The 13,458-nt window shown below is 44.8% G+C and overlaps 1 protein-coding gene across 1 annotated transcript in view; it reads right to left on the reverse strand.

Moving 5' to 3' along the window:
- LOC137432764 (SUN domain-containing ossification factor) overlaps nt 1-13,458 on the reverse strand; it is a 112,113-nt gene that overhangs the window by 21,337 nt on the left and 77,318 nt on the right. Inside the window, exon 16 of the mRNA XM_078783592.1 lies at nt 6,812-6,877. Coding sequence (XP_078639718.1) covers nt 6,812-6,877 — 66 coding nt within the window. The remainder of the gene's footprint in view (nt 1-6,811; nt 6,878-13,458) is intronic.

Raw genomic sequence — 13,458 nt, forward strand, 5'->3', positions numbered from 1 at the left:
AGTCGGTGAGAAGCAGATGAGTGAGGGAGCACGACCCGAGAAGTTGAGAGAGGAGGGAGAGAGGATCGACCATTCATTTATTGGCGCGAACATCCTGCGGCGAGTGAGAGTCGGCACGCTCGTGGGCGATACCAACCAGCACTGACGACCGGGTTTTCGCCACTGAACCGGGGCGTGGACGCTCAAGCGGGACCTCAACGTCGTGCCGCGATCCCCGGACCTCCCTGCCGCCAGCTCTGTGGACCGTCTGCCCTTCTCATCCCTCCAGCCATTCCTGCCTGCAATTCCCTATTCGTGTGAGTCTGTCTGTATTGTCCTGTGGGTTTAAGTAAGACTGTTTAAGGATTTGTGCTGTGTCTTCTTCTTCTTCTGTAAATTACTTTCGTTCCCTTCTTCTTTGGTTTTGGTTTTTGTGTAAATAATTAATAAATCCCTGTTCCCTCTTATTCTTTGGTTTCTTTCTCGTCCGATCGCTTTAGTGATTTCCCCATTGAGTACCTGTGGCGCGATTTTGGCCGAACCGCTTACAATCGGGTTTAGTCTTTTGTTAACGGCCGGCGTCGCAGCTCGCTTCGCTCGGCGCAATCCACCTATTACGCTGCGGCCCGGACGGGAGTATTTCCTCGCGCACCGTGCAGGCGCTGGTACTTAGGTCATAGGAATAATTGGCCTACTACCCTATTCAGCGCTGACCGGGCGTGACGGCCAGCTTAACAAGACAAGGGGATTAACCCCCCCTTGCTAACGGGAGTGCCGTCCCCCGGATCCGTAACAATATGATGGTACCATCATTCCCCAATACTCTCCAATCAATAAACTCATGATACGCCAAACGTGAGTGGAATGTAATAATTCCAAAGTCCGTGCACGAATCCCCACGATGGGTGAAGGTCGAAGTCGTGCAGATCGGCAAGAACAATAGGCAGGTATCGGTGCGGCTGCAGACGAGGAGTTACGAGGTGTGAGGTCAGGCCAATGGTGGCGAGGGGGAACGATCCCCAAAATGTGAGTGCAATCCACGCCCCACGTCCACCAACGATTAGCCGATCTCCCCAGCTGATCTTTTTCCTCTTTTCTCTTCCGGTTTCTTTGCTGAGTTTTTCTTTTTCCTCCACAAACATTAATTTTTACCTTTTACTGAAGTCAACTCCATTTCACACAGAAATCTTAACAACAATATTAACTGAAACTAAAAATCCTACAAGTATATAATAACAACAAAGTCAGAAGTGACAAATCCGTAACACATCCATTTGTAATACAAAATTCTGTATTAATAATCCTTCATTTTCAAATGTAAATGACTCCCTTCTATAGAATTAGAAAACCACCTTTGGAGGCCATATTTTCCCCGCAGAGCAGGGGTTGGCCTTTTTTGGGCACCGTGTCCCCTTTTTGAAGCAATGTTTTACAGCCGGATGCCCTTCCTGCCACCAACCTTGTTAGTCGCCTCTTGCAACACACAGGGAATTACCAGTGAACTGGTACTCAATTTGCCGACCTTCGAAGGATGACAGGCTGAGTCAACGTCCCAGCGTTAATTCAGCAATCGACCAGGATTCGAACCCATGATCCTAGGATCCCAAGCCGGCACCCTAACCGCTAAGCCAACACCAGGCTTTTATAGAATTCTATAGAAAGTGGCAAAACCTTTGTTGTTAAATGAAGAAAAAAAGAACAAAAACGCAGAGATTTTTGTCGATACAATAACATAATGCATTCCTGTCAATCATATTTGTGTATTCAGTAGCAAAACATGAAAATTAAATAATGACTAATAGACTCAAGTTACAAAAACCCACAGAGTATAAGGAAGTAATTAAGCATCTTCATCTGATTCCAGTGTCAATTTCTTCCTCAATCTGGGTCAAGTGAGAAACAGACGCCTGATTTGCACAGTCTTTACATGAGCACAAATCAGTACATGGAAGCTTGTGGAGCAAACACGAGCACCGCCCTCGAGTACATTGTGTCTTCTTGCAAGAGCAGTGGGCAAGTTCCATTACACTTGATGGTGCTGGAGGAAGACCCATCCAGTCTACGGTGAGCAAACCATCGTCAATCTTCCAGCCATTGTTCTTTGGTGATGGTATTTCTGGTTTGCTGATAAGGCACATCTTGTAAATGGCAGCTTGGTAGTTTACTCACAATATGTGCTTGTGCAGATCATCTCTGTTTGGAGGCAAGCTTTTCTCTCCACAGCTCCCAGTCTTGAACATTCTGCATCTTGTTTCATTTACATGGCGACAGCCCTTCTGCCCATAGAGTTCACAGGTGTATGTTTCAATGTCTTTATAGAAGGATGGTGGTACTGTAAACGTCATGCCAATCTTTTCAAACGTGGAGCAGTGGTCTTTACTTGATGTCAAGATCTTTGCAGATTTTAGTTTACCGTTACCATACAAAGCACTCACGGTGTCGCATCCAGTAAAACAATGAAATCCTATCAACGCAGAACAAACTTCTTTCCCGAAATGGTCAAATATGCGACGGACAGAAATTGTGCGTGTATTACTTCCTCTGCCTGTATGGAAGTAGACCTCTGCATATATGTTCTGGCAAAATGCCACACATAGTACCAAGACATCAGTGTCTGCACTGATGATGATGATGTGATCACTGTTACTTGCAGCATACGAATAGTGAAGTACATGTCTCGTATCGGCTTCTTCTTGTGTTGAGAATGGACTTGGGATTGGTAAAACTTCCACACTATTGCCATGCATTCGAATAGAATGACTCTCAATACCATGTCCAACAATAATTGTGATGTTCTCCAGCTAACATCTGAAAAACTAATAAGTTTGTCTGCAGATTGGTCCACCAAATGCATGCAGCACTCCATGTCGCGTCGTACTACGCGTAGATTTACTCGCTCTTTGTTACATTGCGTTACAACGACACCCACTGTACGATGACTGTGATTGGCTTGTTTTGGTGGAGCCCCTGTTAAAAGCACTATGATTGGCCAATTAAGAACTAAGCTGACGTCATCGCTTCCCTGAGATCGTCGGCTGCAAGAGTAATTTTAGCGTCCCTTTCTTCAGATTTCTGTCAAATACACAATACGTACACGTATACAAATACAAGTTAAAAAAAAAAAAAAAAATACACGTATGTTTTGAAGATGGGAACATTAATAGACATACTTATAAATATACTCTAGGATCATTAAAGGTCAAATTAAGTACTTCTCTCTTGCAGATCAGGGTAAGTAGGAATTTTGGGGCTCGGCCCATGGTCTAATAGACAGACAAACGCTGTTCCAGGCGGCATTGCACTACGGGCTGCACCATAAAAATATGGCTGCCGAATTACGTGACCAATGACGTCAAATTGTTTTTCTTGACCAATTTATCCCTAGATCACGCTTAGGAAATTTCATAGTGATCGGATCAAGCTTTCTACTTGTCAATTTATGACATCATGAAGGCACCCATGACTTCATCATTAACATATGCTATTCTCTATGGGGAGTACTTTACAATGAGCGACCTTTCAACTTTTTCCATGGAGAAGTTTCAGAAAAATACAGGAACAAAGTTTTTTTTGTTTGTTTTTTTTTCCCCCAATTGGTGCCCATTAGGGTGCCGCCTTGGGATCCTAGGATCCTGGGTTAGAATCCCGGTCGATCGCTGAATTATCGCCAGGGGGGTTGACTCAGTCCATCATCCTTCCGAGGTCGGCAAATTGAGTACCAGTTCTCTGGTAATTCCCTGTGTCGCAAGAGGCGACTAACAGGGTTGGCGGCAGTAAGGGCATCCGGCCGTAAAACATTGCTTCAAAAAGGGGACCACGGTGCCCAAAAAAGGCCAACCCCCGCTCTGCAAGGAAAAATGGCCTCTAAAGGCGGTTCTGATGGTGCAGGTTGAAGACAATACGAGGCGTGGTGCGTGTAAGCATGTCTAGGTGCAGGAGAGAAAATGCATCATCAGTCGGTGGCCGCTACAAACGAGTTGGGCTGTTGCTCTGAAAAGAACAATTGGTGGCGAACTGCCTTTTCGTTGAGCTCTTTTGAGTTCAGTAAGAATGATCTTTATACTACGAAAGCTGAGAAAAGATGTGTAAAATAATGGCCTACTTCCTGAGAACTAAAATATTGTCGCGTCCCTGCCGATTAAGATCAGCCGGGACGGATGGTCGAACCAGCTTACTCCCGAGGCGACCTCCTGATTATGGCGGTTAATTTGCACACTTGAGATAGAAGAGATACAAGGTGTTTGATTAAACAAACACAAAGGTTTATTCCCGAAACCCACAAACAATACACGACAAACAAGAATGCCGCAATAATGATTTGAAAGCAAATATAAACGCAGAATGAAAATTTACGAAAATAAATCTGAGGTAAAATTTATATTGTGATGATCCTCCAAACCGACTCAACCCCACACACAGGGAAAGGTAATAAAATAAAAATTAAATCCCCCCCTTGGCCGGCACTTAGCTCTGGCCCAAAATGGGTCCTTTTGGGAGTTTGGTGGCCGTCGGAGCTCAAAGCCACACAGGTGGGAACTCGGCAAAAGATGGTAATGGCGACAAAGGCGCTGCGCGTCAAAGGCGCCCAGGGATGTGAGGTGTGTGAAGACGGCCCTCTTTCTTTTTGGTTCCTCAAGGTTTTCTCTCCTCTTCGCCTTTGGGAAGGACAGCACGGCCTTCAGCTCCCTGGTGAGCCCAGCAGTCCAAAGCTCCTTGCGATCACTACACAAAAACGTTCTCCTCTGAGAGAAAACAAAACGGCCAGCTTCTTGTCCACCAACTGCAAGCTTCCTCCTCCTCACTCCCACTATGTCATTCCGGGGGTGTGGCCTGCAGGCCTTCTTTTTCCACACCCATTGTACGGTCGCTCTGCCTTTACTGGCGTGTCCTTTGCTGTAACATGTCCATGGAGAATGTACTCTGGCCGGCTCTCCCTTTGCTTGACCGGAAGTTATTATAACTTAAGGAATGGCTACAGAAGGAAGTCACACACAGGGGAAATTAACCTTAAACCCTAGTGCTAATTATCACATCATCATCCCTCGTATGATGAACATTTAAACAACCTTAAGCTATATGTTCCCTTATGCACATCTAAATGCTCCTCCACATCCCACGGTCCATACTATTTCCTATACAATTACACCTTCCCTACGGTATTTTCTTACCTACCCCCATAAACCTAACAGTGTATATGTGGCTTGGCTTCGGTCATGTGGTCTCGATCCGTCCGAGTGCCTCGACCCGCAGCTCGCCCCGCCAACATGAGCACCACCAATTGAGCATCCTTCCACCAGCAATGAACCTGAACACCAAGCCAAGAACCGACTCAATGAAGCAAACACCACCAACCGATTGCTGAAGATCATACCCTGTGGGTTTTTAATACCTGGAGAGCGAGGGCGGGTCATAAAGTCGGATTAAGATAAGCTTGTGGTGAAAGTACAGTCGTTCATAGGCACACCGCTGCTTTGGGCCCGCCCCTGCCAGCTTCTGCAACAGATTTTCTCAGTTGGTTGGAAAACTTCAGCATGGGTTCAACACCTACGCACTCAACATTGACTTTCCCTCACAGCACTTTCCAGGCGTGGCATGAACTCAGAGTCTGCAATGGCTTGTGGGGACGAACAGAGCGATCCACCATCCACAGGACTCTGCTTATTCTGTATGATGATGCCAAACGTCTTTTTATTCTGAGGTGCTTGTGGAGCTCTCACGGCCGCACATACCTCTCGCTCCCTCAGGCCAGCGGCGCCCTTAATGGGCACGGTGATGGAGGTTTGTGAAGGAGGTAGGACTGTGACGAAGGAGGTAATGATTAGGTACGTGGGCGAGTGGGTCGTGAGGCTTCCGTGTCGTGTTCCGTGAACAGCGTGTATCATGACTTAATGCAATGGTTTTTAACGTGTGCGTATGAAAAGAAAGTGCAACTAAAAGAAATCTGTATTAATAACGGTCATTTGGATGTACTTTCGTGTCATGTATAAAGGAAAGATCTTGGGGAAATAGAGTGGGTCACGGTTTGGTTTTAGCACGTCATTTGAAATGAGTTTTGGTGCAATGAGGGATACACTCACGGTACGCGCTGCACAACAGGAACAATCCTCCGAACATAAGGCACGAGGAGCGCTGCACACATAAAATACTTACCCCCTAAGAAAAACAGGTGAAAAAGCCTCTCTATCCTTCACCAACTCATTTATTGACAGTCTATCCCACTACACAAGGGGAATGAGCTTACAATACGGAATCTGACAATACGGACATAACTACACGAAGGAACCTGTATGGTGGGTGCCATTGCCTCTGAGCAGCTTCCTAAAACTGCAATACATACATACATACATACATACATACATACATCGGACGGACAGACAAACGCTGTTCCACATGGCATTGCCCTATGGGCTACGCCGTAAAAACATACATTATTTTACCCTGGTGTTGGGCTAGCGGCTAGGGTGCCGGCTTAGGATCCTGGGTTCGAATCCCGGTCAATCGCTGAATTAACGCCAGGGGGGTTGACTCAGCCTGTCATCCTTCCGAGGTCGGCTAATTGAGTACCAGCTCACTGGTAATTCCCTGTTTGTCGTTAAAGGCGGCAAAAAGGGTTGGCGTCAGGAAGGGCATCCGGCCGTAAAACATTGCTTCAAAAAGGGGACCAAAAAACAACAACAACCACGGTCCCCGAAAAAGGCCAACCCCCGCTTTGCGGGGAAAAATGGCCTCTAAAGGTGGTTATTTTTTTTTATTTTGAGAGAACAGTGACCAATATGCATAACCTTTAAGCAAAAACTCAGAGCAAAAGAAAGGCCAGTTTGAGGTCACTTACCCGTAGCAGATCCCAGAATGTTTTTTGAACCAGTCTCCATTTTGCCACCAATCTCCGCTGGAAAGTCTAAACAACGAAATACGTGCAGCAGAGTTCAGACTCAGACTCTGAGTTTTAACAACAAAAGTAATTACAGCGAGGTGACAGACTGCACAAGAAAATAAATGACACATTTCAAGGAGCCATCAAAGACTACTTAAACTGCAAAGTCTTAGCAATCATGTTTGGTCATTACTAGAGTCCCTGTATAAAGAGAGTTGCGCCATGCGCTGACCCGAGATTTCTGGTCACGTGATTTCGTGGCGCCATTTTGTGTCTAACTTCACCGTGCGTGAACGTCAGCTTGGTACGGGAATGTTGTTTATTGCCAAACAAAATGACTGGTTGTTCTGCTTTTGGTTGTTCAAACCAATCTGGGAAATATAAGATGTATAGATTTCCAAGTGATAAAGTCAGAAGACAAATTTGGGAAGCGAAAGTCAGACGAAAGAGCTGGAAAGCGATCGACTCCTCGAGACTCTGCCAGGTAGGCTCACGCCACTTGATGATCGATGTTCAAAAGCAATTCTATCTGCTCGTTTTTTTTTTGGTTGTCTGTCCGTTGAAAACCCTTTTAAAGGGAAGTGATTTGTGTTTGTTTATAATCTTCAAGGAGCTGACCAAAAATGCATTTCCGTGGGAAGAACCCTGCTCAATTTTTTTCGGGTAGTCCTAGCGGACCGCATATTGTCATTGATTGATGAAATGTCCCGGTACAGTGACATTGCCTGGTCTGCGGTTGGGTAGTCTGCGGGCAATGTCACTGTACTTTTTCAGAGGGAATTAATTTTGATTTTATAGGGGTGGGAAACCCATGGTCCGTTTTGTTTTCAGTTGTCTGTCCGTCCATTCAAAACTTATTCCGAGGCAAGTTATTTTTTTGGTTTAAAATCTTTAGCCTAATCGGCAATCATAAAAGCAATTTTAGGGGGGGACCTGCTCAATTTTTTTGCGGGTTGTGCAGTCATCCATACGTCCAAAATTTGACGAGTTATTGTTTGCTTTGTACAGTGCTCATGCGTCTTGTGGCATATTTGCTCAAATATTTCCCACCCCGGGATTTATGGCCAAATTGTAGTGATGGAAGATTTTGCACATTGGACAATCCCTATATATTTAACCTGGTGACAGCTATCGTTCCCAAAACATACAATATGAGAGTAGTGAACAGAGTAGTGATGAGTCTCACTTGTGAGGAGTGAACGGAGTAGTGATGAGTCTCACTTGTGAGGAGTGAACGGAGTAGTGATGAGTTTCACTTGTGAGGAGTGAACGTAGTGGGATGAAGTGTTGGTCTGGTCAGAGTGTTGTATTACGGGCAGAGTTTTCTTACGGTCTGAATGTATGAATCATGTTCTGTACTGAATGTATGAACCAAGTTTTGTACTGAATATTTACTGTGTTGGCCTCATCGTGTTCCTGGTGAAATTAAACAAGTTATGGTGAATACGACGTCTTATCTGTGCTTTTCCACATCTGTTCGACGAGACGAACCGTGCACACTGCAGGTATTTTTAAAAGTTTTTTCTCTGTTTAATTACGGCTTGGCGCAGTCGAAAATTAAGTGTTAATTAAGTCGCCAGCTATGAAACATATTAATCGATCAGGCAATATCCATCAGAGTTCTGGGCAAGGGTGTAGTAATAAATGAACGTTTCAATCTTACTAGATGCCGATGACGTTTTCCTTATGTCAGAGACAGAAGCTGACTTGCAGCTTGTTAAATCATTACAATGGAAATTGAATATAAATGTCGATAAAACTAAAGTTGTATACTATAGAAATATGGCAATACCACGTACAGAATTTGTTTTAAGTGTGTTAGACTATATGTCGGCTGGAAGTCCTACACCGGAATTGCTCTCGGCACCCTTTTAAAAATATTGGATATGCCCACACTCCTTTCTAAAAGTTATTAAAATTCAGAGAACGACAGCAGTGGTTTGTCTTTTCTTTTCTTTTCTTTTTCTTGTTTTTTTTTTTTTTTTTTTTTTTTTGTTTTTTTTTGTTTTGTTTTGTTTTGTTTTGTATACAATAATGTTACTTATATACAAAATGTATACAAATATATGTATACATATATGTATACATGTATACATGTATGTATACAAAATATGTATACATATTTTGTATACATATTTTGTATACAAATTATATGTATACAAATATGTTATATATGTATACAAAAATGTCTTACTTATAATGTTAGCTCTTATATGCAGTGTTGGCTTGTAATATGCATTGCCATACCACTTTTAATATCACCACACAGCTCTTTTTCACGGCAATAGCTGAGTTTTTGACAAAACAAATATCACCTGTATGTAATAATAAGACTAAATATGTGTAGTAAAATTTTTTTTAACAGGTTTAGAATATATCACCCCATATCGCGAATGTACATGCATATCTAATCCGACACACTTAGACACAAAATGGCGTCCAAATTTGAGTTGACACAACTCTCTATATACAGGGACTCTAGTCATTACATATGGCAAAGACCATTTTAAAGAGCAATTGCTTCTTCCACTTTGCTCTCTTTTACAAAAGATGCATTTTATTTTGAATCACGTGGTCGAAAAGTAATACAAAACTTGCTGTCGTATTTGCAAATTGCACTTATTTGCTATTTGGCTCCATGTGTTGGTTGGATCCACAGCTGCTCCTTCCACCTGAATCAAAGTTAAGTTTTCCGAAACGGATTCGTCGTGTTTTTCTGTTATATTTTCGCCCCTGTGTGCTGTTTGAATTTTCAACGAAATTGTTCCATGATAAATGGTACCTTGTTGTTCAGATTGTTAATTTTTTTTTGTGTGGCCGAAGCCTACTCGGTCAGGAGCTCATAGTTTTGGTTTTGAGGTTGTTTTGTTGTTCTGTTTCTCTTCTTCACCCCTTCTTCCCCCTCCCCCTCGACAAAAAGTTTGTCCTATCTGGCTTTTCAACACCACCCTATTTATTCTCCCTCACTTTATTTAAAAAAAACAAAAAAAAAAACAACCCATACAAACTTCGGGTTCCTCCTCATGCCACCTCCCCCCAACTCAATCTTCCCCTCCGTCCCGCCCCCTTCCATACCGCACCTTCCCAGCCGCCTCCACACCCTTCCCTCCATCCTCCCAACGACTCCACACTTGTCCCCTCAACGTATGGACCTCAAACATTCGAGGCCTACACTCCAACCTGACAGATCTCTTAAGCCAGGCTGCCACTGACAGCCCAGACATCTGTTTAATAGAAACCTTCCTCTCACAGAATGTCCTGACTCAGTGTCTCTCTGTGGCTATTGTCTCTTCTGATTTGATAGGCCTGAACCTGATAGGTGGCGGAGTTGCTCTTTACATCAATAACTCAATTTCTCACTGTCCTTGTACTGATCTTTCACCTCCCAACCTCCAGGAGTATCTTTGATTGTGACTACCCCTCTGCTTCCACCTCTTGTTTGTCTGTGTGTTGTAACAGTCCTCGAAACAATGACTCCTCCCTCCATGTACATCTTTCTCTCAGCCAAGATGGACCAACTTTTAACGGGGAACCCAAACACTCAGACCACCTCAACGCTAATCTATACCTTGATACCCTGCAAAATAGATATGATGTGTCTTTTTTTAGATTTTCAATTCATAAAGTAGGTAATTTGGCAATTAAAAGTCTAAATCTTCTTCACATTTAGCCATGACGTCACTCGGAAGTCAATCACCATAACCGTACTGTCTATGGGTTACATCACGGTACGATTTAACTAAAGTGGCGAATAATTTTCGAATGTCTACAAATAATCCTCGTCAATGCGTCCTTGGTGTTTGTAGCAATACAAACCGAGATGGTTTCATGCTACACCAATGGCTGAAAGATCTGGAAGTTGCCAGAAATTGGATGAGGTTTGTCCCAAATACCCAAGTATGAATCTGGCCTTCAAAATGTTCACTTTTTTGCTGGGAACATTATACAGAGCAATGTCATGAAACGACACAGATGGCTAGATCTTGTGGTTATCCATCACGATTGAGAGAATGCCATTCCCACGATTAGGAAGAAGAAACAGTCGTCGCACAAAACTAAGACCATCTCTATCCAGCTACCAGATGTGCACTGTGGATCAAACGCACGTGTTGGCCTGCTTGCAACCGATTTCACCTGACCTCCACCCAGATATCCCAGCGCAAACCCCCCTCATGCCTCAACTGGGGCAAGACATCGACACGGCACGGAAACGACACCGCACGGAAACGACACCGCACGGACACGGAACATGTGTGGCGTCCCGGGAAAGTTTGAAACAGGACGATCCTGTAACATTCAGGAAACGAGTCAGCATGCAATGGTGGGCCAAAGTATTCGTTGCCAATTTGGTCGACGGTGTCTGGGTGTGTCCGTGCTGTGGTCGTGCAGGGTCCCTGCAGTGTTTCTTATGGGGTAATACAACTGATTTATCAATTAATACAAAATCCCTGATAAAGCGTCAATTGAACGGAAAAAACAAAACCTTACCAATCTGTTGAACATGCGACCGGTGTTTTCATCTGCACTTTGCACTACAAACACAACACTGCCATCTTCACTAATACTCCTCCCTTCTGGACTTGTGATGACAAACTTCACTCACAAATTTTCGTATTTTCAATATTTTATTTTTCCAATGCTCCATTGTAATCTAAAAAGTCTCCTTATTTCTAGATAATTTGGATGCATAATATACATATTGATGTTATATTATATATATATATATATATATATATATTGTGGAAATGAGAATTGTGTTTTTTATTGTTGTAAAAATATCACCCTCCTTCCTCCAGTTGTGTATAAAGGTCAAAGGGCGTCCCTTAGTTAGGTCATATACAATCGCGTTGGCCAATCATAGATTTCCTGCTTGTTGGTAGTTATTTCCTTATTCTGTGTATTAGATTAAGGCTGTGTCTTCCATTAATTGACACTCCATTGCACCGAATCCAGACAAGGTAGTATCCCCTTTGAATTTCCCCAGAACCTCCATTGGATTCCCCTTTCCTCAATTGCCAACTGCATTGAGCGGTTCGCTGAATTCTGCTGCAGCTGTGGGCTGTTGCTTTTGCGGCAAGACTCCATTAGCCACGAGGTCATCTCGGAGCCGAAGGTGGGAGGAGTCGGCCCAGCGCCGGGAACAAGGCGTGGCCTTGCCAACGCCTCCTCTAAGGGCGGGATCGGTGAGCCCTCGCGACCAATCAGGGCCGAGGCGACCTCACCGATGGGCGTGTCCTGGAGGCCGGCGGTTTGATCGCCCGAGGGAGATATAAGCGCGCGCGGAAGCCTTTGGGTGGTTGTTGCGTGAGAGATACGAAAAGCCTTTGACAAGAAAGAGTTGCATCAGAGAGACGGCAGATGAGTAAGGGATCCCCACGAGCAGATGCGTCAGGGAGAGAACCCGGCATGCAACGCCCCCCACAAGATACGAGAGAGAAGGCAGATGAACCGGTGGAGAGCACGCGGCGCATGAGGCGGAGGAATCCCTGAAAGAGCAGCGGCACGCATCAGCTTCAGCCACAGCAGCTTCGGGTTTCACCGGCAGTATCGACCGTGGCTGCGAAGGAACGCCCCGTGCGAGACCGATCAAGAGGGCGGCGGCTGCTCCCTCCGGCCCGACCGTGCTTCAGTCCGAGCTGAACCTTCCTCTCCCTCCAGCCATCCACCTCCTGCCATTCCTGTCATCATCCCCCGTGTAAGTGTGCTTGTAGTCTGTCTTTGTCTTGTCCTTGGGGTATAAGTTAAGCCTGTTTAGTTAAGCTAGAGTTTCACTGTGTCCTTCTGGTCCGTCCCTCTTTCTGCTTTATTTTATTATCCTTCCTCCTCCTTGGTTTCTTTTGGTCTTGTAAATAGTAGTAATAAATTATAGTCGTATTTCAAACCCTTTTTGTCTTCTTCTTCTTCACATCCGTCGTCTTTGTCTTTTCCCCATTGAATACCTGTGGCACGATTTGGCCAACGTTTGAGAATCGGGTCGAGTCATTGTTAACAGTTCGTGCCGCGGCTGCCATCCGCTCGGCAAATCAACATCTTATCCGCGGTCGCGAACGAAGCTGCTCACCGGCCTTTCCGGAGGTCGCGGTGCAGCTTCAGGGACCACGTCGGTCAGTCACAAACGAGGGAACTAATCCCCCCTCGAGAAGGGATCCGAGGCCGACGTTGGGTTCCGTAACAATTGGTGTCGGGAGCGAGATACGGACCTGAAGCGCTTAGCGCGCTCAAATTACGAGTGGGCCGAAATGTTGTTTTATAAAATCCGAAATTTGAAAATCGTGCCATGGATGGTCAAGATGATCGGATGCCGGTGGGGGAACTAGAAGAGGGGTTAGGGGTAACCCAGGACCAGAGGGAAGAAATGGAGGAGAGAAATGATAATGTGGTTGAGGAGGAAGATAAGAGATGGTGGTGAACAGCTGTTTTAAAGACCTGGAGGGTGGAGTGGGATTGAAGAGAGAGGGAGTTTGTTCCAGAGGCGGGAGAAAAGAGGAATGAAGGAGTGAAGGTGAGCAGAAAGTCTTGATTTTGGCAGTTTAACCACAAGAGGGTTGCAGGCAGATCTTGTGCGACCTGTAGGAATATTTGGGGGACAGAGCCCAGAGAGGGCT

This window comes from Myxine glutinosa, chromosome 8, assembly GCF_964187855.1.
Source record: "Myxine glutinosa chromosome 8, kmMyxGlut1.1, whole genome shotgun sequence".
Lineage (NCBI taxonomy): Eukaryota > Metazoa > Chordata > Myxini > Myxiniformes > Myxinidae > Myxine > Myxine glutinosa.